The sequence below is a fragment of the Stenella coeruleoalba genome, assembly GCF_951394435.1.
Source record: "Stenella coeruleoalba genome assembly, chromosome: 15".
Taxonomy (NCBI): Eukaryota; Metazoa; Chordata; class Mammalia; order Artiodactyla; family Delphinidae; genus Stenella; species Stenella coeruleoalba.
This window is the reverse complement of record NC_137161.1, coordinates 87,575,837-87,603,693: the sequence shown is the minus strand read 5'-3', so window position 1 is coordinate 87,603,693 and position 27,857 is coordinate 87,575,837. Positions and strand designations below refer to the sequence as shown.

The following is a 27,857-nucleotide window of genomic DNA, read 5'->3' as shown; positions in this document are numbered from 1 at the left end:
CCTAAAGGCAGTGAGAAGGGCACCAGTCCAGGGCCTGCCGGCCCAGCCCACAGACCACCTGCTGCTCTCAGGACTCACCGTCCCGGAGGGCCGGTCAAGCAGCACATGCCAGGAACGGCACCCCTGGGCGCCAGGCCTTTGGGCCCCGGGAGGGCTTTCCAATCAAGAGCCCCTACTTTAAGGAAGTATTCAGACCCTGGGAGGCGAGTTCTGGGGGTAACTCTGAGAAACAGTTTAAGGTCCCTGGGGTCCGGCAGAGTGGCCGCCCCCCAAAGCCCCCAAAGCAGTACATGGAGGCCCGTGGGGTGTGCGGGCCCCTCACCGTGGCCCTGCAGGCAGCTCCAGGACAGTCTCCTGTGCGTCCATCTGGTCGACTGATGGATTAACTCTCCCTGCGCTGTGCCTGCACTTCAGCTGATCAGTAACTCACTTGACGCCAGCCCCTCCCTCCTGCCCACAAAAGGCTCTCAGCACAATCGCGGGCAGGAGGGCCGCCCCGGCCTGTCCACTGGGGATGCCGACCCTGAGGCCAAGGACCTCCGGGGTGGGCGCATGTGCACGCGTGCAGCGGGGGCAATGAGCGGCTGGATCATGGTTGGCAGGAGGTCCCCAAGGGAGGGGCTGGGTGACCTTCAGCTTTCCTAGTGGACAGGCTGTTCCCGCAGGCTTCCCTCCCAAGCCGCTGGGGCACAGCCAGGTCCACCCCATCTGCACAAGCCCCCCTTCCCCAACAGGGCCAGGAGACAGGCACAGGGCTGGGGTGTCCGTGTACATGCGAAAGCCCCACATTCCTGAGCTCAGAGCCCCGGGGGTGGAAGGGGGCCCATGGCGGGAGGAGAGCTGGTAGGGGTACCCCAGCACCAGGACCCCCTTAGTCCCGGGCAGGAGGGCCCCACCCCTGGTCCGGGCTCCACTCTGGCTGCACCCCATCCCTGCAGGGCAAGGGGCCGCCGAGCCGTCCAGAGCCTGCCCTGCCCCTCTGTCTACTTCTGAGCACCCAGGACTCAGGGATTCCTTGCCCAATGGCCCGGGCCACGGGGTGGCCAAGGGCATGGGCTGGTGTGGGTGGAGCGCACAGGGCCCTGCAATAAGAGGGGGCGGGAGAGGGGCCAGGCCTGAGTCTCCACGTGCACTCCTGCCCCGGCCCCTCAAGTGCCGGGGCTGCTCTGTGCTTCTCCAGGCTCCTGCCGCACCCTCTCTGAATCAGGGTGACGGGACCTGCCGCCCAGCAGGCTGCTCCAGGCCGCCAGCTTCCGCCCGGCTCCTCTCCCGTCTTCTGCCCTCCCTCTGCCCCGGCTCTGCCCGGCTTTCTCCTAGGGCACTCTCAGTGACTCAGCCCCCTGACTACTTCCGTCTCCAGGAGCCCGACCGAGGCCAGGTGAGACACGTCCTGGGGCTGAGCCAGCAAGAGCAGGTGTGTCCCTCGGCCAAGGCCCAGCAGGGGGAGGAGGGTGTGCAGCGGGACCTGTCAGTGGCACGGTGGGTCTGGCCGAACCCTGTGGCCCGGCTCCAGGGACCTCGGCCCCCGCAAGGCAGAGGAGGGCCGAGTCCTGGTGGACACAGCCAGGCAACTGGCTCTGGGCAGAAGGCCCAGTGGCCGCCTAGGGGCCCACAGCCTGTGCCCACCGCCCATCACAGTTACTCATCTGCTGGGGCCGGGCCCTCCCCACACGTACAGCGCCCGCCCTTCGCCTCAATCCGGGTCCCACGCCCCGTTTCCACTGTTGGCGCTTCCCAACACACAGTGCAGCCTGGGCTGTGTTTATCCTGTCTCCCGCTGGAATCGAAGCTCCGGGAGGGCAGGCAATTGGCTTCTGTGCCTGGTGGTTCCCATCGCCAAAGCCGGCGCCCTGTATACAGCAGGCGCTCAGTGAATACCTGTGGTTCACACCTCCTCTCTCCCGGCCCCAGTGCCCAGTCCACTGAGAGGCAAGCACGGGGCCCAGCCTCGCTCAGCCTCCCCTCCTGAGCCCTCCCCACCTGCCTGGCCTAGTTCCCTCTTCTCTCCCGCACCGTCCTTCCCCAGCTCTTCCATCACTCCGGCCAGCACCACGCACACTGCCAAAGTCCCTCTCTTGGCCCCGAGGAACCTTCCAGACGCCCCCATCCCTCTCAACCCCACCGCTCCACCACCCCCATCGCAGACCCCTCTGGCCTCCGTGGCACTGACCCCATCCTTCCTGGACCAGGCAGCCTCTGGCCAGGCCGCCTGCCTCCCAGGGGTCCTCCTGCCTTCCAGGCCGCGTGCGTACCCCTCCCCGCCAGGCACCCTCCCGGCATCTCATCTGGTCTCTTGGCTGTGAAAACTGTACTTTGAGCTAGACGGAGGCGGTGGTCACACAACCTGGGGATGTTCTAAATGCCACTGAATTGTTCACTTTTAATGGCCAATTTTATGCTATGTGAATTTCACCTCAATCAAGAAAAAGAGAAAAGGAAACAGTTACACCCAAACAGTGACACCCCTCCGGCTATTTTCTGCCTGGTCTCTACCTCTGCCCTCCTTCCCCCAGGGCCGTCCGGGCGCCGGGCTCGCGCCTCCACTCCAGGTCTGTCGCGGCCTCTAAACCAGCCCCTGGTCCCCAGCCCACCTCCCCAGGCCGGCCCCAGCCGGCGACGGCGCCTCACCCTTCCTTCAGCCTCGGCCCAAAGCCGGGGCGCCCTTGCCCCCCCCGCCCCGTTTGCCAACAAGCCCTGCTCCCCAGACTCCACAATGCATCCGGGACTCGATCATTTCCCACCACACCACCGTCACCTCCAGTCTGGAGGATTCGTGAGCATCCTAACAGCCTACCTGCTTCCATCTCGCTTCCGAGCCTCGGGCCCTCCGTCCCGCCCTGAGGCCCCGCCTGCGCCCCCGGTCAGGGCCCCTCTGAGCTCATGCCTCCTGCTCTGGACACACCGGCCTCTCGGCTTCTGGCCGGCCCGGGGCCACAGCAGCTGGCGGGCCCACCCGCTTCCAGAGGAGCCATGACCCCCGGGGGACCCCAGATGACCCTGGTGCCCGTGCTTACCCACCTGTCCCCTCGTCACATCCCAGTAACACCCTCCTCCCAGTGACCCCCACCCAGACCCCAGCCGCACCCAGGGCCACACCCTCACCCTGTCACCACAGAGGCCGCCGCTCCCACTCAGGGGCCCTGTTCCGACCCGCCTGCCCTGCACCTCAAGAGCACAGACCCCGAGTCTCCACCGCCCTCCCTCTGCTGCACAACGCGGGCCGCCTCTCACCCACCAAGGTCTCGCCCGGGGGCGCCCCACGCACAGGGAAGGGCCCAGCCACGTACAGGTGCGCAGGTTGACCCAGGACCATGCATCACGGGGACATCCAAGGGCATGTGGCCAGGGCCCCCCTTCCCGGGGCTTCCCGCATCAGAGCCGCTGCTTCACGCTCTCCTCCCCGCCCACCCCTCCACCTCACGCCGGGGACAGAGGCGGCGCCCCCGCCGCCTCCTGTGCTCCCGGTCCCACCTGTGTCCACGGAGGTCTCGGCTCCTTTCACAGGGTGACTCCAGGCACTGCCGCCGGCTCCCACCATCCCGCCCCGTCAGCCAGCAACCCCTGAGCTGCCCCGCCAGGGCTCAGTCCAGTTTGCTCTCTTCTCTGACCCCTTCGCACGCAGGCGTCCCCTCCCATTGTTAACAGCTGTCTTCACGGGGGTCTCCACCCTCCCCGGGGGTCCCTCACCATCTCCTCTGCTGGTGCGGCTCCAGCAGGGAGTGCCCAGTGCCCACACCTGTCCTCCACCCGTCCTCCCCGGGACCCCAAAATGTGGATCAGGCTGCTCCCCACCAAACCCACCCCAAACCCGTCATTAGATGAGGTGACCCTTGCACAAGGTGACCCCACGCTTCCCCTGTTGTCCCAGAGCCTCCCTGCAGTCAACCCCCCGCCTCCAGCTCCCTAGAGAGGCCAGGCCTGGACCCAGGCATCTGGGCAGCTGCTCCGAGAGTCCAGAATGCTCCTCCTCCAGATTCCTGCAGGTCCAGCTCCTCTTCACAATGCAGGCCCCAGGCGGCCCATCATCCTCCCTGCCCGCTCTTGATGGGCAGCCAGCAGTGCTCACCACTGCACTAGCCACCCTCTGCCCGTCCCGTCTCTGCATGGGACCGCTTGCTCACCATCCGTCCTCCCCACAGAATGCAGACACATGAGCAAACAGCCCGGGCGACGGCACAGGACAAGGTGCTCCTGCACGCGCATGGGATGGGGTAAGGGGGCACCCGCACTGGAGTCCGGGGTGGTCGGCCAACTGAAGGCTTGGCCTTCACAGGCCTCTGGGTCCGTGGGCAGAGCCGCGCAGCCACGAGCCACCTCTGCAAAGTGGCAGGATGCCGCGGACCAGGGTCGGGGGCCAGGTGAGACTGGCTCACGGCTGTCCACCTCTGGGCCTGGATGGAGTGCCCATCCCGGAGAAGATTCTGGAAAGATGGCTGGGCAGGAAGCACCAGAAACCTCTCCCCCCACCTGGAAAACGACGGTACTGGCAGAATCTGACTGACGTAACAACTGCTGAACTCCAGAGCCTGTTGAAGTCTTACAACTTCCAGGGGAGAACGTGGACATAAATTGCAGTTAATTCCGCTCAGTCTCAGCTCTGAGCACAGCAGGCCGCTGGGCATGTGTCCTAGGTGCAGCTGGCACTCAGTTCGCAGGAGCCAGGGTGAAGAAGGACCCTGTCCCTCAAATGTCCGGGATCTGTGCTCTGATTGCTGCTTCTGACCACAGACGCGCAGAAAAAGGGGGAGGCAGCCTTCGCTGCAGCCCCTCCCCCTGCATCTCAAGACCTCCCAAAGACTTAAAGGGCCAGCACCAGCCTTCCCCCTTCATTTGTGCTTTCCCCCTTTTGGGAGCCACTCATTAAAGACTAGGACATTCAGAAACAACTGCATATACGAGGAAATCTAGAAAGTGACCACGCATGACCAGAGGAAGGCTTAGAAAAGACCTGAGAAGACATTAAATTCACTCCTCAGGCTGATCCACAGCACAGACACAGCCTATAACAGCCAGGGGAAAAAAACAATCACAAAATAATAGCAAACCCTGCGGAAGGGGCAGAATCTGATTTCCAGAGGCACCATATTATTAGATTCAAATGCCCAGTGTTCAACAAAAAACACAAGGCACACAAAGAAACAGGAGCGTATGGCCTATCCAAAGGGAAAAATAATTAAACAGAATGTGTCCCTGAAAAAGACTTAATGGCAAATATACTAGACAAAGATTTTATAGCACAGCCTTAACTATGCTCAAAGAACAACAGGAATATGCAGAGAAAGTCAAGAAAACAGTGCATTAATGTAAACAAAGTAGAAATATCGACGAAGAGATAGTCAGCTAAAAAGAAATAAACAGACAAAAAACCTGGAGCTAAAAGTACAGCTGAAATGAAAAATTCACTAGAGAGATTCAAAGGCAGATACGAGCAGGCAGAAGAATGAATCAGTAAACGTAAAGATATGAGAATAGAAATTATTGAGGCTGGGGAGGAGAAAGAAAAAAGATTGAATAAAAGTGAGCAGTGCCTGAAGAACCTGTGGGACATGACGAAACAGAGCAACATATGCATTATGGGAGTCCCAGAGGGAGAAAAGGCAGAGAAAGAAACATGCAGAGAAAATATGTGAAGGAATACTCACTGAAAACTTCACAAATTTGATGAAAGACATGAATATAAACATCCAAGAAGCTCAACAAACCACAAGGAAGATGAACTCAAAGAAGCCCAAACTGAGAAATATTATAACCAGACTTTCAAAACACAAAGAATCTTGAAAGCATCAAAAGAAAAGCAACCTGTCACATACAAGGGATCCTTGAATAGATAACGAGCAGACTTCTCATCAGAAATGTTGGAGGCAAAAGACAGCCAATATATTCAAAGTGCTCAAGGCAGGGGGGGGGGACCTCTTAACAAAGACTCCTCTATCCAAGCAAAACTGTCCTTCAAAAGTAACGGGGAGAGAATTCCCTGGTAGTTCGGAGGTTAGGACTCCGCGCTCTCACTGCCAAGGGCCTAGGTTCAATCCCTGGTTGGGGAACTAAGATCCCACAAGTCATGCAGTGCGGCCAAAAAAAAAAAAAAGTAAGGGGGAAATGAGGACATTCCCAGATAAACAAGAGCTGAGGGAGTTCGTGACCACTAGGACTACCTGCAAGAAATGCTCAGGGAGTCCTGTAGGTGAAATGAAGGAACACTAGATGGTGCCTCAAAGCCACGTGGAGAAACAAAGATCTCAATAAAGGTAAACACGTGGGCTATTACACAAGCCGGTATTGCTGCGACGATGGTGCGTAACTTTTTGTTATCTACATGATTTAAGAGACTAATACTTTTAAAGGAAAAAACTTTAATGTTAAAGCTGGCATTACTGTAACTCCGGGTTGTGACTCCAAACCTCGTTTTTTACATACTTTAGGAGATAGTGCATTTAAAATAATTAGTAGTTTATGTTTTAGGGCACACAATGTATAAAGATATCATTCTGCAACATCAACAACTGAAAGAGGTGGAGACGGAGCTATAAAAAAGCAGAGGTTTTGTAGTTATTAAAGTTAAGCTGCTATAAATTCAAATTAGAATGCTATAACTTTAGAATGTTAAATGTAATTCCCATGGTAACCACAAAGAAAATAGTTATAGAATATACACAAAAAGAAATTAAGAAAAAATTAAATATTTCACTAAAAAAATAAACATAAAATATGACAGGAATGCAGGAAATAAGGGACAAAAAAATCTACAGGGCATAGAAAACAAATAGCACAATGACAGAAGTGAGTCCTTCCTTATCAGTAACTACTGTAAATGTAAATGTATTAAACTCCCAATCAAAAGACAGACATTGCCAGAATGGCGAAAAACACATCATCCAACTGTATCCTTTCTCCAGGAGACTCACTTGAGATCCAAAGTCACAAACAGGTTGAAACTAAAAGGATAGAAAAAGATATTCCATGCAAACAGTAAACAAGTTAGAGGAAGAGTGGCTACACAAAACAGACTTTAAATCAAAAAAGGCTACAAGAAACAAAGAAAGACATTATATATTCATAAAGGTTCAATACAGCCAGAAGATATAACAATTATGAATATTTACACAGCTAATGACACACCATCAAGATACATGAAGCAAAAACTGACAACTTGAAGGGGAAAATAGGCAATTCTACAGTAACAGTTGAAGATTTCAATATTCTACTCTCAATAATGGACAGAAGAACCAGACAGAAGTAAGGAAACAGAGGACTTAACACAATAAGCCAACTAGACCTAACAGACACACAGAGAACTCTCCACCTGACAGCAGCACACGCGTTCTCACAAGTGCACATGGGACATTTGGCAGGACAGACCATACCTTAGGGCACACATTAAGTCTCAATAGATTTTAAAGATAGACATCATACAAAGTATCTTTTCTAACCACCACGGGATGAAGTTAGAAATCGATAACAAAGAAAACTGTAAAATTCACGATTTTGTGGAAATTTAACAACACTCTTTAAACAACCAATGGATCTAAGAAGAAATCATGATGGAAATTAGAAAATACTTAGAGATGAATGAAAACAAAAACACAACATACTAAAACTTATGAGATGCAGCAGAAGCGGTGCTAAGGGGGAAATTTATGGCTATAAATGCAGACATTAAAAAAAAAAAGATCTCCAATCAGTAACCTAACTTTACAATGTAAAGAACTAGAAAAAGAAGAACTAAATCCAAAGCCAGAGGAAAGAAGAAAGAAATAAAGATTAGAGCAGAGATAAGTGAAATAGAGAACAGAAAAACAATAGAGAAAATAAACGAAGCCAAATGTTGGTTGTCCAAAAAGATCAACAAAATTGACAAAAATTCAACTAGATGGACTAAGAAAAAAGATTCAAAATACTAAAATCAGAAATGAAAGTGGGATGGACCTAGAGATGATCATACTAAGTGAAGTAAGTCAGAAAGAGAAAGACAAATACCATATGACATCACTGACATGTGGAATCTAAAATATGACACAAAAGAATATATCTACAAAACAGAAACAGACTCACAGACGTAGAGAACAGACTTGTGGTTGCCAAGGGGGAGGAGGGTGGGGGAAGGATGGCATGGGAGTTTGGGATTGGCAGATGCAAACTATTACATATAGGATGGATAAACAACAAGGTCCTGCTGTAGAGCACAGGGAACTATATTCAATATCCTGTGATACACCGTAATGGAAAAGAATATGAAAAAGAATATATATACACACACATAAAACTGAATCACTCTGATGTACATCAGAAACAAATAAAACACTGTAAATCGACTATACTTCATATAAAAAAATAAACTTAAAAAAAGAAAGAAATGAAAGTGGGGATATTATTACCAATTCTACAGACATAAAAAAGATTATAAGAAAGTACTGTGAACAACTGTACACCAACAAAGTGGATAACTTGGATGAAACAGACAAATTCCTAGAAACACAAAACCTACCAAGACTAAATCAGGAAGAAATACATGATCTGAATAGACCTATAACTAGGAAGGAGATTGAATCCACAATCAAATTCTCCATACAAAGAAAAGAACTGGACCTCACGGCTTCAATAGCAAATTCTGCCTAACATTTAAAGAAGAACTGACACTGGGGACTTCCCTGGTGGCACAGCGGTTAAGAATCCGCCTGCCAATGAAGGGGACACAGGTTCGAGCCCTGGTCCAGGAAGATCCCACATGCCGCGGAGCAACTAAGCCCATGCACCACAACTACTGAGCCTGCGCTCTAGAGCCCGCGAGCCACAACTACTGAAGCCCACGTGCTTAGAGCCCGTGCTGCGCAACAAGAGAAGCCACTGTAATGGGCAGCCCGGGCAGCACAACAAAGAGTAGCTCCCGCTCTCCACAATTAGAGAAAGCCCGCGTGCAGCAACAAAGACCCAACGCAGCCAAAAATAAATAAATTTATTTAAAAAAAAGAAGAAGAAGAACTGACACCAATTCCTCTCAAACTTTTTTTTAAAAAATTGAAAAACTGAAGATGAGGGAACACTTCCTAACTCATTCTATAAGACCAGCATAAACCTGATACCAAAGACACTATAAGAAAACCACAGACCAATATACCTTATGAACATTGGTGCAAAAATCCTCAACAATGGGCTTCCCTGGTGGTGCAGTGGTTGGGGGTCCACCTGCCAATGCAGGGGACAAGGGTTCGAGCCCTGGTCCGGGAGGATCCCACGCGCCACGGAGCAGCTGAGCCCGTGTGCCACAGCTGCTGAAGCCCGCAGGCCACAACTACTGAGCCCGCACACCTGGAGCCCAAGCTCTGCAACGGGAGAGGCCACCACAGTGAGGGGCCCGTGCACTGCAGTGAGGAGTGGCCTCCGCTTGCTGCAACTAGAGGGGGCCCGTGTGCAGCAACGAAGACCCAACACAGCCAAAATAAATAAATAAATAATTTAGGAAAAAAAGTCCTTAACAAAATACTATCAAACTAAATAGAGACAGACTCAGAGATATACAGAACAGACTTGTGGGTGCCAAGGGGAGGGGGCTGGGGAGGGTTGGATTGGGAGTTTGGGACTAGCAGATGCAAACTATTATATACAGGATGGATAAACAACAGGTCCTACTTTAAAGCACAGGGAACTATATTCAATATCCTGTAATAAACCATAATGGAAAAGAATATGGAAAAAAAGAGTGAATGGTTAAACCTGGGTAATGGGTATATTTGTATATGTTTGAAATATCCATAATAAAAGGCTTTAAAAAGTTTAAAAAAACACCATCAACCTGAATTTAGTACCATATTAAAAGGATTATATACCATGACCAAGTAGGAGTTATTCCTGGAATGAAAGAACAGTTCAATACATGAAAATCAATCAATGTAACACATCACTTAAATAGAATAAAGAGGGGAAAAAACACATGATCATCTCAACTGGTGCAGGAAAAGCATTTGAAAAAAGTCAACACTCTATAAAAACAATCAGCAAGAAAGAAATACAAGTAAACTAACTCCACATAATAAAAGCCATATATGAAAAACCCACAGCAAACATAACAGTCAATGGTGAAAGACTGAAGGCTTTTCCTCTAAGATCAGGAACAAGACAAAGTTGCCCTCTGCACCACTTGTGTTGAACACAGTACTGGAACTTCTAGCCAGAGGAATCAGGCAAGAAAAAGAAATTAAAGGGCTTCCCTGGTGGCGCAGTGGTTGAGAGTCCGCCTGCCGATGCAGGGGACACGGGTTCGTGCCCCAGTCCGGGAGGATCCCACATGCCGCAGAGCGGCTGGGCCCGTGCGCCATGGCCGCTGAGCCTGCGCGTCAGGAGCCTGTGCTCCGCAACAGGAGAGGCCACAGCAGTGAGAGGCCCACGTACCGCAAAAAAAAAAAAAAAAAAAAAAGAAAGAAAAAGAAATGAAAGACATCCAAATTGGAAAGGAAGAAGCAAAATTATCTCATTTGCCAATGATATGATCTTATATGTAGAAATTCATAATGACTCCACAAAAAAGCTGTTAGAACTAATAGACAAACTAAGCAAAGCAGCAGGATTCAAAGTTAACACACAAAAATCAGTTGCATTTCTATATATACAGAACAATTTGAAAAGGAAATTACAAAAACAATGCCATTTACATTAGCATCAAAAAGAATAAAATATTTAGAAATTATCTTAACCAAGGAGGTGAAAGACTTGTACAACGAAAACTACAAACATTCCTGAAAGAAATTAAAGAGGACATAAATAAATGGAAACACATCCCATGTTCATGGACTAGAAGACTTAATATTGTTAAAATGTCAACATTACCCAAAGTGATCTAAAAAGTCAGTGCAAACCCTACCAAAATCCCAAAGACTTTTTTGGCTGAAATAGAAAAACCCATCCTAAAATTCATAGGTAATCACAAGGGACCTCCAAAGCTATAGTAATCAAAGCAGTGTGGTATTGGCATAAAAACAGACAAATAGACCAATGGAATAGAATACAGAGCCCAGAAATAAACCCTCACATATATGGTCAAATGATTTTTGACAAGGGTGTAAAGATCAATCAATGGGGAAAAACAGTCTGTGCAAGAAATGGTGCTGGAACACTGGATAGCCACATGCAAAAAAGAATAAAGGTGGACCCTTACCTAACACCATGTACAAAAATTAACTCAAAATAGATCAAGAACCTAAATGTGAGACCTAAAACCATAAACTCTGAGAAGAAAACATGGGACAAAAGCTTCATAACACTGGATTTGAAAATGCTTTCTTGGCTATGACACCAAAGGGCACAGGCAAGAAAAGAAAAAAATAAGCAAATTGGATTTCACGAAAATGAAAAAAACTTTTTTCTTTTTGGTTGCGCTGCACGGCTTTGTGGGATCTTAGTTCCCTGACTAGGGATTGAAACCAGGCCCTCAGCAGTGAGAGCACTGAGTCCTAACCACTGGACCGCTAGGGAATTCCCTCATGAAAATATTTTATATTTTGTGCATCAAAATATACTATCCATCGAGTAAAAAGGCGACCCACAGAATGAGAGAAAATATTTGCAAATCATATATCTGATAAGGGATTAATGTCCAGAATATACAGAGAACTCCCCAAACTCAACAACAACAACAAACAACCCAATTTCTAATGGGCAAAGAATTTAAAAAGACATTTCTCCGAAGAAGATGTACAAATGGTCAATCAGCACACAAAAAGATGCCAGCATGACTGATCATTAAGGAAATGCAAATCAAGACCACAGTGAGACACCACCGCACACCCACTAGGATGACTACTAACCAAGAAACAGAAAACAAGTGTTGGTGAGGATGTGGAGAAATTCGAACCCATGTGAACCGTTGGTGGGAATATAAAATGGTACCGCCACTTCAGAAAACAGTACAAGATTACTCAAAAAAATAAAAACAGAATTACCAAGTGACCCAGTAATTCCACTTCTGGGTATATACCCAAAAGAACTGAAAGCAGAGTCTTGAGATGTCTGTACACCCATGTTCATAGCAGCATTATCCACAATAGCTAAAACGTGGAAGCAACCCAAGTGTCCATCTGTGGAAGAATGGATAAGTAAAATGTAGTCCATTCATACAATGGAATACTATTTGACCTTAAAAAGGAAGGAAATGGAAATCAAAGGAGAGTTAGGATAGCTATACTTAGAAAAAATACTCAGAAAAAATAGGCTTTAAAACAAGTACTGTAATAAGAGACAAAGAAGGTCATTACGTAATGATAAAGAGGCAATCCAACAGGACGGTATAACATTTGTAAATATTTAGGTACCCAACATAAGTGACACCTAAAACTGTAAAGCAAATATTAACAGACCTAAAGGAAGAGACAGACGGAAATACAGTAATAGCAGGGGACTTTAACACCCACTTTCACCAATGGTTAGATCATCCAGACAGAAAATCAACGAGGAAACACTGGCTTTAAACAACACGTTAGACCATGGACTTAACAGACATACATGGGAAATTCCATCCAGAAGCAACACAGAATACACATTCTTAAGTGCACGTGGAACATTCTCCAAGACAAATCACTTGTTAGGCCACAAAACAAGTCTAATTTCAGAGGACTGAAATCAAGCATCTTTTCTACCCACAAGGGTATTAACCTAGAAGTAAAAAAACTGGACGACTTGGAAGAAGTGGATAATTTCCTAGAAACATGAAACCTACCAAGACTGAATCATGAAGAAACAGAAAATCTGAACAGACCAATCACTAATAAGGAGATTGAATCGGTAATCAAAACCTCCCAGCAACCTAAAGTCCAGGACCAGAAGGCTTTGCTGGTGAATTCTACCAAACATTTAAAGAAGAATTAATACCAGTCCCTCTCAAACTCTCCCAAGAAACAGAAGGGAACACCTTGAAACCATTTTACAAGGCCAGCATCACCCTGATACCAAAACCAGACAAAGACACCACAAAAAAAGGAAGTTATAGGCCAATATCCCTGATGAACAGAGATGCAAAATCCATAACAAACTATTAGCAAACTAAATTTAATGATGCATTGAAAGGATCATATACCATGATCAACTGAGATTTATTCCAGGGATGCAAGGATGGATCAACATTCCCAAATCAATCAACGTGATCCACCAAATGAAGAATAAAAATCGTGTGATCAGGAACAAAGACAAGGAAGCCCGGTCTTGCCACTGTTATTCAACAAAGTATTGGAAGCCCTAACCAGAGCAAATAGGCAAGAATAAGAAAGAAATGGCATCCAAATAAGAAAGGAAAAAGTAAAACTGTCACTGTTTGCCGATGACATGATATAAAATACGGAAAACCCTAAGACGCCATCAAAATGTTAGAACTACTACACGAATTCAGTAAAGTTGCAGGGTACATAATCAATATACAATAATTTGCTGCATTTCCTTACACTAATAAAAAGAACTAGCAGAAAGAAAGAAAGCAATACATTTATGATTGCATCAAAAAGAATAAAATACCTAGGAATAAATTTAGCCAAGGAGGTGAAAAACATGTACACTGAGAACTATAAGACTGATGAAAGAAACTGAAGAAGACACAAATGAATGGAATTATATTCTGGGCTCATGGATTGGAAGAATTAATACTGTTAAAATGTCCCTACCCCCCAAAGCGATCTACAGATTCAATGTAGATATCTACAGAAATCCCTATCAAAATTCCAATGGCATTTTTGACAAAAACAAACCATCCTAAAATTTGTATGGAACCTCAAAGAAGCCCAAATAGCCAAAGCAATCTTGAGAAAGAGGAACAAAGCTGGAGGCATCATATTTCCTTATTTCAAACTGTATTAGAAAGCTATAGTAATCAAAACAGTATGAGAAAAAAGTATGGTATTAGCATAAAAACAGACACACAGATCAGTGGAATAGAATAGATGGCTTAGAAATAAGCCCACACATATACAGTCAATTACTTTACAACAAAGGAGCCAAGACTATATAATGGATAAAGGACAATTTCTTCAATAAATGGTGCTGGGAAAACCAGACAGCCACATGCAAAAGAATGAACTCGGACCACTGTCTTACGCCATACACAGAAATTAACTTGAAATGGATTAAAGACCTGGATGTAAGACATGGAACCATAAACTCCTAGAAGAACACAGACAGTAATAAGCTCTTTGACGTCGGTCTTAGTGATGATTTTTTGGATTTGACACCAAAAGCAAAGGCAACGAAAGCAAAAATAAACAAGTGGGACTAAAAAGCTTCTGCACAGCAAAGGAAACCATCAACAAAATAAAAAGGCAACCTATGGAAGAAAATATTTGCAAATCATATATCTAATAATGGGTCAATACCCAAAATAATAATGGGTCAATACCCAAAAAGAACTCATACAATAGCAATAAAACGAAACAAAACACTTCAATTAGAAAACGGGCAAGGCCTCCGAAGAGACATTTTTCCAAAGAAGATATGCAGATGGCCTGGTACATGAAAAGATGCTCAAATCACTAACCATCAGGGAAATGCAAATCAAACCCACAATGAGGTATCACCTCGCACCTGTTAGAATAGCCATCATCAAAAAAAGACAAGAAATAACAAGTGTTGACAAAGACGGGGATAAAAGGGGACCCTTGTACACCTGGGTGACAATGTAAATTGATGCAGCCACTATGGAAACAGTATGGACGTTCCTAAAAAATTAAAACTAGAACTTCCATACAATCTAGTAATTTCACTTCTAGATATTTTACTGAAGGAAATGAAAACAAATTCAAAAAGCTATCTGTACCCCATGTTCATTACAGCCTTATTTACCATAGCTAAGATATGGATGACAGGATAAAGAAAATGGGATGTATAATATATGAATATTATTCAACCATAAAAAAGCAGGAAACCTGGCCATTTGTGACAACATGGATGGATCCTGAGGGCATTATGCTGATAAAATAAACCAGACAGAGAAAGACAAATACTGTATACGCAATCTAAAAACAACCCAAACCTCAAACCAAAAAAACCCCAAACTCACAGATACAGAGAACAGATTGGTGGTTGTCAGAGGTAGGGTGGGGTGGGTGAAATGGGTGAAGGGGGGTCAAGAGGTACAGACGTCCAGTTACAAAATAAATGAGTCCTGCGGATGTAACACACAGCATGGTGTTACAGTGAAAAACACTGTGCTGTATATTTGAAAGTTCCTAAGACAGTAGATCTTAAAGGTTCTCATCACAAGGAAAAACTCTGCGTGCTGAAGGATATTAACTAGGCTTACCATGGTGATCATTTCTCAACACGTACAGATACCGAATCACTACGCTGTACACCTGAAACTAATATGACGTGACAGTCAATTATAACTCAATTTTTTAAAGAAGGTAGGAAATTCTGACACCTGACACCACATAATAAACGTTGAGGACATTATGTTCAGTGAAATAAGCCAGACACAAAAGGACAAATACTGTGTGATTCCACTTATGTGGGTCAAATTCATAGAGACAGAAACTGGAAGGGTGGGGGCTGGGAAAGAAGAGGGAGTCAGTGTTTAATGGGGACAGAGTTTCCGTTCTGCAAGATGGAAAGAGCTGTGAGATGGGTGGTGGTGATGGCTGCACGACAGTGTGAATGTACTTAACACCACCGAGCTGCACACTGAAAAATAACTTTTTTGTATATTTTACCACAATGAAAAAACAATTGAACCCAAAACCCAAGTGGGCTGCTGCTCCAGGGAGCAGGGACTGACTGCCCAGCCCACTCCTCAGCAGCCCCCTGCCAACCACGCTCTCAGAGGACCCTCTCCCAAACTAAGCCAAATTCCCGAAATTCCTCTCTGCCCAGGTTTACAGCGAAGTCTGAAAAGTCACCTCTGCCTTGAAGCCTTCCAGAGTTGAGGGAGGACCCCCCGCTCTGAGTTCACCCCCTTGGTCTTGCAGGCAGTTGCTCCAGTCCTGGCAGAGCTGCGAGGACGGGCCCCCAGGGCCACTCACACCCAGACACCCCCGGTCCAGGAGCAGCAGGGTCTCCACACTGCCGTCCCAAACCATCCGTCTTCTCAGGAAGCTCTCCTTAACGAGCCCAGACCTCACCGCCAATCAGAAGGCCCACGTGTGCTCAGAGGTGGTTCTGCCTGGCGCTCTAGGCAACCCCAAGGTCCAGGTGACACGCATTAAAGCCCCACAGAATGCTCACCCACACCTCAGCCCAATGAAAGAGCTGACAGGCCATGTCCTTCCTGGGCATCAGACCTGAGCTTCAAAGGTGACACTGTCATTTGTCCCAACTAGGCAGGTGACTCAGAGGAAGTAAGAGGCACAGCCCCCTACCCACACCCTCCAAGGTGGAGGACACCCCCTCCACCACCACCAGGCCTGCAATGAGAGCAGCCTCTCCGGAAGCTGTTAGACAAGGCCCTGTGTTCAAGGGCAGGGGACCCACTCTTGGAGCAGACAATGGGAGGATCTGGGAGCAGGTCCCAGGGGGGCTGCAGCCAACCCCAGACTGCGTTCCTCCCAGCAGCCCTTGCATGGCCAGCTGTGAGGTCTTCCCAGATCTGCTCTGGTGGTTAGGGGGGCCGGGGACCACCCCGTGTCCTGTGGTGCAGAGTGCAGGCCATGGGGACCCTCACCCTTGAGGCACCCAGCTCCTGGTGGGCTGCAGTTGAGAAGAGCAGCCATGAACCAGTCCATGTGACGGTGTTCTGTCCCCCCTCCAGCCCCCATCAATGCCAGAGTGGGCCCGAGTTGCCTATCTGGGCCACAGCAGGGATGGGAGGTCCCAGTGACACCCCACAGTGGCACAGACTATGGACGGACCAGCGGGGCTCCAGCAGAGACCATACGCGGGCATCACGTGGGGGTCACGGGAGGTCAGGGCAGGAGAGCCGGTCTGCCTTTGAGGCCCCATGTCCCCTAAGACAGCTCAAGTTCTCAGTCTCCCCAGCTGTAAAATGGGGGCAACAGCCCGTATCTTGTCTTGTCAGGCTGCCAGACAAGATGAGGCAAGATGCTGAGGTCATGGACCGAGTCTGAAAAGCAGAGGCGGGCCCGACGCCAGGGAGAGCCGGCGACTCCTGACCCCCTGTACCTGCTGGAGGGCCACACCCCTGGACCGAGTGGGTGGGCGGGCACGGCAGCTGCAGGGCCCACCACACCAAGGAAGCCCACTGTCCCTCCTGCCAGGGAGGCTCTGGGTCCAGAGAAGCCCCCGCTGGGCAGGGTGGCCAGGAAGGGGAGGGCCGGGGCCAGCTCCCCGCTGCCCGGGCCCCCCAGGCCAAGTCTGAGAGCAGAACATGCTGACCGCCCTTCCTCACCGGACTGCTCCCTGGCACGGCCGCTCTCCCAACAAGTGGAAACACAGGTCTGGGAGAGGGAGGTGGGACGGCGGAGCGGGCGAGAGCAGGCTCGGAGGGGACGGCGCTGCCGCCTCACTGCACGGACGAGGCGAGGCAGGCCCTCAGGGCGGCGGGGAAAGGCCCTCAATCTGCCGCCCCTCCGGGACACTCCAGCTCTGGCGTGGCCTCTCGAAGCCACACTGCAGCTGCCCAGCAGATGCCCAGCACTCGGCAGGGGCGGGGGCTGCGCTGGGGACCCCTCCTAGCCCAGCGGGCGAGCAGCAGAGGAGAGCTGGGGGGGTGTCCTACTTGCGGGGTGTCCAGAGACTGCGTCTCAAACAGGAGTCTCAGAACAAATGCAGAGTCTTCCCACCTTCCCCCCCGGGGGCTCGGCCACTCCCTGCTGTGGTAGGTTTGTTCTGAGGGGCTCAGGCTAGGAGCCCCCAGTGGAGCGCCCCGTGTGTCCCCGCAGAGCCTGGGGACAGCGCCTGAGCTGAGCCGTCCTCCCTGCTGGGGGCCTGAGCAGGTGAGCCTCTCGGGGCTCTTCCACCCCCCACCGCAGCGAAGCCGCGCCAGGGGCTGCCAGCCCAGAAGCAGGGCGCCACTGGTCCGAGAGCAAAGCCTTCTCTCCTCCTGCCAGTCCCAGCACACGTAGCCCCAGGGCTCTGGCGCCTTGGAAATCAACCCATAGCGGGCACCACCCAGGAGCAAAGTCTAGGAGATGCCTGCTGGGAGGATGGGGTGCAGGTAGCCTAGTGCTTGTTCCGAGCTGCACCTGCCCCTCTGCCCCACCTGAACTGGCCACCTGCCCCAGAGCAGTGAGGCCGGGTGGGGGGAGGGGCGCCCGTTCCCACGGGGTCCACGTGGAGGCGGCAGGTGCTTCCTCCCCCTGCCGCCGGGTGCAGGGCTAGAGGGGGGCTCCAGGCGGGGGCCCATGACGTCACCCGCAGGTGGGGGGCAGGGCCAGGTGGAACCCCACACCCACGCACAGAGGCCCGCGGCCCGCTTGTCCGTCCCCTCCCTGCAGCCGGTCGCCCGCCGCGATTTCCTCTTTCTTTGCGGAGCCCCAGGTTTCGCAAGGCGGCGGCGGTCCGCGGGTGACAGCGAGACACGCAGCCTGGGGGAGGGGAGGCGGAGACACAGCCGCAGGCCAGGGGCCGTGGGCGGGCAGGCGATGTCCGGGTCCCGGCAGGTGCCCTCGGGCCCGCGCCCCACCCGAGCGGGGACCAGGCTGCGCTGCCCGCGCCCCCCCACCAAGCAGGCGCCGCAGCACCCCTCCCCGACCCCGGGGCTGGCATCCAGGCCGGCACCCACCCCGGGCCGCATCCACTCGGGCCCTCCCCCACGCGGGCCGGCCACTACCCGGCCCGCACCCACCCAGACCCCCAGCTACCCCGGGCGCAGCCAGCGGGCCCGCACCTACCCGGGGCGCCGCAGTCCGCGCAGCGCGCGTTCGCCGGCCGCTGCAGCAGCTCCAGCACGGCCTTCCGCCGCTCCTTGGCCATGGCCGCGTTGCCGCCCCCCGCGACGCCGGGTGGGGAGCGTCCGCCCCGCCGCGCTAGGGCCCCGCGCAGGCCGCCCGCCGCCGCCGCCCCTGCGCCATCCTGAGCAGCTCAGCCCGCGCGCCGGTTCCGCATTCCTGCCGCCCGGCTCGGCTCCACCGCCGCCGCTCTCGTCGCCGCCGCGGCAGCCGAGCGTGTGCCGGCGCGGGGCCCGGGGCGCACGACGCGCTCTGGCCGGCGCGGCCCGCGGGCGGCCCCCAGCGGCGCGGGAGGGCGGGCAGCCTCCTCCCGCGCCGGCCAGGCGTCCCAGCCCGCGCGCCCGGCGTCCCAGCCCGCGCGCCCGGGAACCCGCCCGCCCGCGCGCCCGGGGACCCGCCCGGGGAGGTCTGCCCGCCGCCGCCGCCGCCGCCTCCGCCCACCCTATCCCAGCTCAGCGGCCCACCTGCCCGAGCGAGAGGCCACCAGCCACAGTGGTGGGGGGCTTGAGGGAACCAAATAACCACAGGCCTGGGTGGGATCATCCTTCGGTCATTTGGGCCCCAACAGCGCCTGGACACCTACTGTGCGCCCAGGGGGTCAGCACACCAGGTCCAGTGGGCACGCTGGGAATGCCTGTTGGAGGGAGGGGTGTGTGCCCAGTGCTGGGGGCCGGGGCTCACACCATCCCTGCCCTGGGAGGAGATGGCCGGCAGGTGACAAGGCCCAGTGAGTGCGGTGGGTGCTCAGGCTGGAGAAGGGCCCCCCCCCCCCCCCGTCCACCTAGCAGAGACAGGACAAGGGGTGGGCCGCGGTGCTCCCGATAAAGCCCGTTCTGAGTCAGGAGGCCAGGACCGAGACACGGGGAGGGAGGGAGGTGATGCGCCCCCCCCACCGCATTTTTTCAAATTCTTTTCATTTTCTTCTTAAATTATGAATGCAACGATGCATCTTGTTAAAAACAAATTGAAACAGTACCAGACTGAATCTCCCCACCTCCACCCCCGCCCCGGCAACTATGAGCCAACCATTGTTAACACCATTAGCATCCTTCCAGAACGGTCCTCGGCCTGTTAGAACACCAAGGGAGTCCCTGTTCCTCTGGTCTGCTGCTGGGGGTTTTGGGTCGGTTTATTTTCACTGAGTAAACCGTACGTGCCCCTTTTTGAGTCCATACACACAGATCTGCCCCTTTCTTTCCCAACGGCTGCGTTCTACTCAGAGCTGAACAACGACTTGTTCCCCAGGGACTGGCTGAGGGGCGGGCGTCTTCCATCTGCTGGGATCACAGTCGGACGCTCTGCAATCGTCCCGGGTGGGTCCACATCCGGCAGTGGCACCTCCGGGACAAGGGGAAGAGCATCCCAACTGGTGACAGGCCTGCCACCTCGTCCTCCGTGGAGGCTGTGCTGGTGCCAATTCACCAAGGCCTGGCCCCTGCCCGGCCCCCAGCCGCCCACTCTGCCCAACAGCAGGGACGCAGCCCTTCTAGGGCCTTGTGGGAGGGATGGGTGGCATTTTCATCTCTGGGTCCCCGTGCCAGGGTCAGAATCTGCCACACAGCAGAGTGGAGCACGTCACTGAAGACAGGCTGACGTCAATTACAACAACAGCTACTCTACCAACAGCACCAGGCATTAGGTCAGACCCCTCACATGTGTTTTCTTATTTAATCCCCATTTAAAGATGGGGAAACTGAGGCACAGAGCAGTTCAATCACACCCAAGGCCGCACGTGGCTTCTAGGTGGAAGGGCTGGGATGAACCTACAGCTCGGAAACAAAGAGACACCCCACTGCTCAAGCAGGGCAGGGTTGCTGAGGGTCCAAGAGGGGCAGGGAAGCTACAGGGGCCTCAGAGTAGGGCAGGTGCGGAGCAGGCAGGGCTGAGCGCACAGCCACGCCCTGTTTGGCGGTGGGTTGTTCACTGTCTCTGTCTTCCCATCCGGCTAAGGAGGTGAAGATGCTGTCCAGGTAGGCAGGAGGAAGTGAGAATTCAAGAAACAGACTCTTAAAAGACGAGACAGGCAGGTCAAGATCTGCAGCGCCCCCCACCCCCCCGCGCCCAGGCTGGAGTGAAGGCACGGGGTGCAGTGGGGCTGGGGTGCAGGGCTCAGGACTCACAAAATTCAGAAGGTGACAGGCAGCCCAGGGTGGGCCACAGCCAGACACCGGCTGGCCCAGGGTCCTGGGGCTGCTGGGGGCCAGACCCCGGGGTCCCCGAACGGCCCTGGGGGTCCGGCTCCTGTCCTGAGGGGGATGGGGACGAAGGAGAGTGACCACTCTGTCTGCTTTTGGGGGGGCACACGAGGGTGAGTGGGGAAACAGCTGTGCTTGCCTGGGTGTAGGGGACGGGAAATGCCCGGGACTCAGGGCCTCGTGGCCCGAGGAAGGCGTTGGGGATGGTGGGGCCGCCAAAGCCCACGGAAGATCCAGGGAGGGGTCCACTCCAGGGCTGGGGACAGAGTCCAGGGCAGTCGACGCCGAAGCAGCTACAGCGGGTGGGTTGCCCAGGAGGGGGCCGGGGCCCGCTGGGCAGCAGCACCAACGGCCTGGGCAGCAGAGGGCCGTGCGGGAGGTGGGGAGATGGCCACGAAGACGGGCGGTGGGGGGGGAGGGGAGGGCCCAGAAGTTGAGGTGGGAGGGCTGAGGGGGGCTGCAAGGCGGTGGGGGTGCTGGCAGGCAGAGGACCAGCACCGGGGCGGGGGTGCAGCAGGCATCCTCATCCCCACAGAGGGCAGTGCAGCCCCCAGCCACCGGCAGCTGTCCCCAGACTCCTAAGGAGCTTCTGTAGAGCAGGTGGGTAGGCACTCCTGCCCGGACGGGGAGGGGAAGGGAGGGGAGGGGACACGCCAAGCGCAGAGGTCGCCAGCGGCAGGGGCACAGCGATGCTCAGAGCTCCCTGGCTGACGCGTGTGCCGGCCTTCTGGGCAGCCGGGTCCTTCCTTCCATAGGCCCCTCCCCTCGACAGCATTCTCGCAGCGCCTGCTGTATGCAGAGCCCTTAGCAGCTTGACCCGTCTAAGTAGGGGAGAAGACGGGGAGCCCCAGGCTGTGCCAGCACCCCTGGCCTGAGACCCGGGTTTAGGATGAATTAGCCCCAGCCCCGGCACGGGGGTGGGGAGAGTGGGCGCTGCCTTCCAGCCCCTCCCTGGACGCACTGTGCTCGGGGGCTGAGCAGCCACTAGGTTCCGGGGTGGCGCTGGGCGAGAATGGGGCAGGGCAGGAACCAGGCCAGAACCCTCCTGGGGCCTCGCAGGGCTGCAGAGGCATCCCTCCGCCTGCGCCCACCCTCCTCCCCGTGCCTGCTGAGCCAGACCCAGAGGGGACCCCCGTGGGTCTTCCCAGGAGCGGGGTGGCTGGGGATTTGGGGTCAGCCCTCCACTGGGGGCTGAGGAAGCAGGCACCCCCCAGAAGGGTGGAGATGGCACGAAGATGGTGGCGAAAATGAGCGACGGGGACACGCCTGGCCACGAGGACCAGCTTCCTGGTGTGGCTTGGGACAGTTCCTGTTTTAAAGCCCTCACCCAGTGCAGCTCCTGAGCCTCTGCCCTCAGCCTCCGGCCCCACCCCCAACAAAAAGGATCTTTTTTTTTTTCTTCTTCACCAAGAGAAACACAGAAAAACCCAAAGGAAAGGGGACCCTTGGTATAGCAGGGCCACTCAGGAGCTTTGCGTGTGCTTAACAGACACAGGTATGGAGGCCCCTCCCCACCCTAAAGCCAGGGGGCAGCAGGGACAGGCCCCTGGGACCAGGACGGTTTCTCCATCTGAGAGCGGCACCGGCCCTGGAGACCCCCTGGGAAGACAGGGTCTCAGGGTTGTCCCCAGAGGTGACATGTGGGGTGGGGTGTCTGTGGGGGCAGGGCGCTATGGGTTGTTTAGTGGGTTTGGGGACATTTAAAAATATTTTTTGCTTGGTGTCCCTAAGAGAACCAGCATCTTGCAGGAGGAGGAGGGTGGAGCATCTCTCGGGCTTGGAGCGAGGCTGCCAGGACGTGGCTTCCCAAAGGCAGTGAGCACGGGCGGCCTGGCTGGGGCAGGGGCGGGAGCCGCAGGGAAAGGTCCCAGATGCAGTCTGGGGAGCCCGCAGCAGCAGCAACATCCAGCCGTGGATCTGCAGTTCACACACAAATCAGCACAACTCAAACTCACTGATAGGGACTCCCCTGCTGGCACAGTGGTTAAGAACCTGCCCGCCAATGCAGGGGACACGGGCTCGAGCCCTGGTCCAGGAAGATCCCACATGCCGCAGAGCAACTAAGCCCGTGCACCACAACTACTGAGCCTGCGCTCTAGAGCCCACAGGCCACAACTACTGAGCCTGTGCTCTAGAGCCTACGAGCCACAACTACTGAGCCCGTGTGCCACAACTACTGAGCCTGTGCTCTAGAGCCCACGAGCTACAACTACTGAGCCCATGTGCCACAACTACTTAGCCTTGCTCTAGAGCCCACGGGCCACAACTACTGAGCCTGTGCTCTACAGCCCACGAGCCACAACTACTGAGCCCGTGTGCCACAACTACTGAAGCCCGTGCGCCTAGAGCCCGTGCTCTGCAACAAGAGAAGCCACCGTAGTGAGAAGCCCGCGCACTGCAACAAAAAGTAGCCCCTGCTCGCTGCAACTAGAGAAAGCCCGCGCGCAGGAACGAAGATCCAACGCAGCCAAAAATAAAATAAATAACTAAATTTTAAAAACTCACTTATAAAGAACTCTTACAAGCCAACGGGAAGAGGATCTGCACAGAGCCTTCTCCAAGGAAGACGCACAGACGGCCAGTGTGCACGTGACGCCGCTCAGCACCACGCGTGGTCAGGGAGACGAGACACGGCCGCACACACGCTGGGACGGGGGCAGTTCAGCCAGAGACTCGCCAGTGCTGACACTTAAACACACTCACCACGCAACCCAGCAGTGCCACTCCGAGGTACACACGCAAGACAGAAAACACACGTTCACTCAGAAACACGCACGTGCAGCGTTACTCACAGGAGCCAAAGGGGAAAGACCCGCGTCCATCAGCAGATGAATAGATACACACAACGTGGTCCCTCCCTGCAGTGGTACAGGACTGGGCCACAGGAAAGGAAGGAAGTGCTGACACAGCTAGAACCTGGACAAACCTTGAACACGCGATGCTCGGTGAGAGAACCCAGTCACGGAACGGCAGGGTGCGTTTCTACTCATGTGAGTCCTCGGATCTGAAGCGTATTTCCACGTGACAGTCCCAGCCCCTGTGCTGAGCCCACCGGGTCCACTGAACGGAGGGGTCCTTCATTCCGCCCCTCAGCAGCCCTTAGTGACGGGGAGGCCCTGGGTCACCTGCCTCCTGAGGCTTGTCTCCAGGATCAGACCACAGGCCTGAGGACTGAGCACAAGGGACCCCCCACACCCCCAGAGGGAGGCGGCGGGGAAGCCCGCAGCCCCTTTGGACGCATCTCACAGCTCACCAGGCTCTGCAGACTGCAGACAGAGCCGGGCCGGGCTCTGACCCAACCTGTCAGGACAGGCCTCGGACAGGGGGATGGGGCGGGGCGTGAGGGGTCCTGGATTTCCCAGAGAGGGGTCCTCTGTCTGTGCCCCACCCTGTCCATCCATCATCCATCCATCTCCCCTCCCCCAGGATCTCGCACCACGTCACTGACATCCCCCCCAGCTCCCACTGAGAGGTGGGACCTACCTGCTCGCCCCCACCTGGGGCGGGAGCCAGGAGTACTCCCACCCGCGGAGGACGGTGCTTCCGGGGCTGCCGGGAAAGGATGCAGCTTCCACCGGGCGCACTCTGTGTCTCCCTCTCTGCGTGTCTCTCCTTCTCTCTGTGTCTCTCCCTCTAGCTCTCTGCCTCGGTCTCTGTCTTGCTCTCCTGCCGAGGCCCCGTGGAGGCCACTCTGCCTGAGTCCCCTCCGCTCAGGTGCTGGCCACGCGGAACGGCCTCAGGGAGCCTCAGCCACCACCTCACCGGGGGTGAGAACCCCCGGCTGACCGCAGCCCATCCCAGGGCCGTGAGGGTGGCAACCATCGAATGCTGGGGTCAGAAGCCAAGTATGGGGCGCTGCCACCCAGCGAGGGCACGGGGGTCTCTGGAAAGCCGGCCCCACAGCCATCACGCCCAAGACTCTCTGGTCAGAGTGAGGCCGGGAACGGAGGCCCGGCGCAAGCCCTCCTCCAGTTCCCTGTGCCCCAGGGTGGTCTCCTCTGGACGGGGCTCCACCGCCCTCTGGCACACAGCCCGTGGGTGTGGACGGCGAGGCCCCTGCCGCCGTCACTGAGCCCGTGCTGGGCAGGGCGCTGGCCCAGGCGCTGGGGGGCAGGGGGAGTTGATGAGCCTCAGCTGGGGCCCCCACTGCACTCAGGGCCCCCCAGCTGGGCCGTCGTGTCAGCAGGACCTGGGGCCTCAGGCATGCAAAGCCCTGGTCCAATCTTTAGGTCCTGGAGTGTGGAGGCCACTGCACATAACACTGTCCCCTCGGGGGGGCCCCCGGGGACAGCCCTCCCACAGGTGTCTCTCAGGTGCTGCAGTGCCGCCACCGTCCAGCAGGGGCCGCCACGCCACCACATTCTGTCCCCCAGGCACCAGGACCACGGTCTCCAGAAGGGGAAGGCCCCCAGGCTTCTGTCCTTCAGTAGCAAGGCCAGCCCACCCCTGGCCTAACCAACCCTAACTGCCCCCACCCCTGCCCTGACGTGGTAACGCGGCTCAGCACCCTCAGAAAGCTCTGTCCCCCCAGCGCCGAGGTGCCGGAGACCCTCCCCGTCCGGGAGGGTCTGCCTGTTCCCCCAACACAGTCTGCAGCCCCCAGCGCCCATCATGGGGCCTCACTCTGTCCCCAGTGCCCAAGAGATCTGCTTCCCTTCACACTCAGAAAGCGGCCATCAGAGACACCGCTGGGCCCCCGGAAGCTGAGTCCTCATCTGCCATCGCACGTAGCTCTGTAAATCCCACGCAAGCGCAGCTGGCAGAATCCTGCAGATGGAGGCTCCCGGAAGGTGCTGGAAGTCGCGGGTTTATCGCTGGGCCCTGCAGGGAACACGGCAGGAAGCCCGCTGCTCTGAGATTCCCCGACGCCCGCTTCCCCCCGGGGCTCTGCAAGAGCACCCTTGGCCCTGTTCCCGGGGTGAGGGACCCCCACTCCACAAGCACAGCTGAGACTTGATTCCATCCCTCCAGGAGAGACTTTATTCACAGTGTTAAGACAAGGTCACTTGCTGCACGGGTTAACAGGACGTTCCTCATGCCTCCTGCAACAATAAAGCCCCATTTTATCTGGTCCATAAATACCTAATTTCACTAAAAGACTGACTTCAAGCACCAGGCAGGTAGCATGACAGACACCAAAGACAGGAGCCCTTTCTTCCCCAGTAAAGGCTGGGGAAGCGGCACCGCAGACGGGAAGACATGCTCGTGGGGGCCAGCCTGTCCCCCGCCCCGGGGTCACTGCCGGAGCTCCCACTTCCCACAGGGAACCAACGCGGCCCCTCCCTTAAGAGCTGACAGGGTCCACGCCCTGGTGGCGGCCAGCCTGCCCTCAACCAGCAAGGCCACACGGCACCCGACACACAAACTAGCACAGTCTCTGCTCACGGGCCGCAGCAAGTTACAACCACGGGCACGCAACTTGTAGAGAATATAAAATACCACTAAACACGATGAGTTTTAAACTAATGATTTTATTGTTTCTATCAAAATGATATGTGCATGTTATGAAATACAGCCATGAAGAAAAGCTCCCTGCCGCTCAGCCTGAGGCGGCGGACTGGCCCGAAGGTGTGCAGGTGCCCTCTGTGCCCGTTCAGCGGCTCCCCGCTGCTCAGGCCACTGAGTGGGTAGGAACCGCCACCGAGCGGTCTTACGCTGTTCTTCCACAAACTCTTAAAATGGAAATAGGTTGACGGAAAATAAAGTTTCTAAAAGAAAAATACCAGGAAACCACCCGGACTGGCAGGCGTCCTGAACATCTGCTGTTCAGGGTTCCAAACCCGCTCACACCTGCAGAGAACCAGGGGACGTCCAGACAGACACCTGACAAGAAGGGGGGCCCCGTCCCACACGCCACGCTGGCAGTGACTTTCCGATCCCGGTTATTAAGTACGTACCCATTCTCCGCCGTCTGCCAGCAACAAGCCCAGCAAAGCCAGTGCCAAAGATTCCGAAAAACACAGGGATTTAAACTCAGCCCTGAGAAAATTCGACCCACACCCGGGCTGCTGCGCATCATGAGGACAGGCGCTCGGCCGTCGGCCGTCCTGGAGTCCGAGCAAGCCGCCCGCCGCTCGGCCCCGTGCCGCGCCCCAGCGTCCTCCCAAAGCGCCGGCAGGTGCTGCCGCCGGCAGAGGACCAGCCTCAAGTGCACACGTCCTGGTCCCGGAACCCGAGACTCTGCGGCCCCACGTGGCAAAGCGGACTGTGCAGCTGTGGTTAAGGGGCTTGAGAAGGGAGGCGGGATTATGCCAGGGCGGGGGGGAGGGGCAATGTCATCACGAGGGCCCTAACAGGAGGGAGGTGGGAGGGCCAGGGCCAGAGGGAGGTGTGGGGAGGAGGCCGACGGGGGTGAGAGAAGCCACTGGCTCAGTGGAGGACGGCCTCGGGCCACGAACCGCGGTGCCTCTAGGGGCTGGAAGGAGGAGACGGACCCTCCCCTCTGGGCGTGTGGCCTCCGGGCTGGGGCAGGAATGTGTTTAAGCCACCAAGTCTGTGCTGACCTGTTAGTGGGGAAGAAAGCTGACTTGCCTTTTTTAAAAAATAAAAACACTGCCTTCCTAACAGTAGACATATTCCAGCCACCCTGTGTGCTGCCTGAGGTTTTCACAGAGTTGCTAAAAGGACCTGGGGCCCAGCCAGCAGAGTGGAGGCCTGCGCGAGGCTGTGGACGGAGGGTGGCCTGGCCCTGCGCCCCGAGCTTCCACCCCAGGGGCTGGAGTGAGAGCCAGGTCAAGGGGCTCCGTTGGCCTCACTTGCCGGGAAGGCAGCTGTGAGCCCAGGTCTGACCTGATAGCTCCGGCTTACCTCCTGCCTAAGGAGGACACTTGGAAAACATTCTGGAAATTGT

The 27,857-nt window shown here is 54.4% G+C and overlaps 1 protein-coding gene across 2 annotated transcripts in view; it reads right to left on the bottom strand.

Annotated features, from left to right (window-relative positions):
- The window catches only part of ADAP1 (ArfGAP with dual PH domains 1), a 62,636-nt gene extending 43,557 nt beyond the window's left edge, over positions 1-19,079 (bottom strand). For both annotated transcript variants that reach the window (XM_079944274.1, XM_079944275.1), the window contains exon 1: positions 18,756-19,079. In XM_079944274.1, the coding sequence (XP_079800400.1) occupies positions 18,756-18,837 (82 nt within the window). In that variant the 5' untranslated portion in view covers positions 18,838-19,079. The remainder of the gene's footprint in view (positions 1-18,755) is intronic.
- Positions 19,080-27,857: the final 8,778 nt, after the last annotated feature.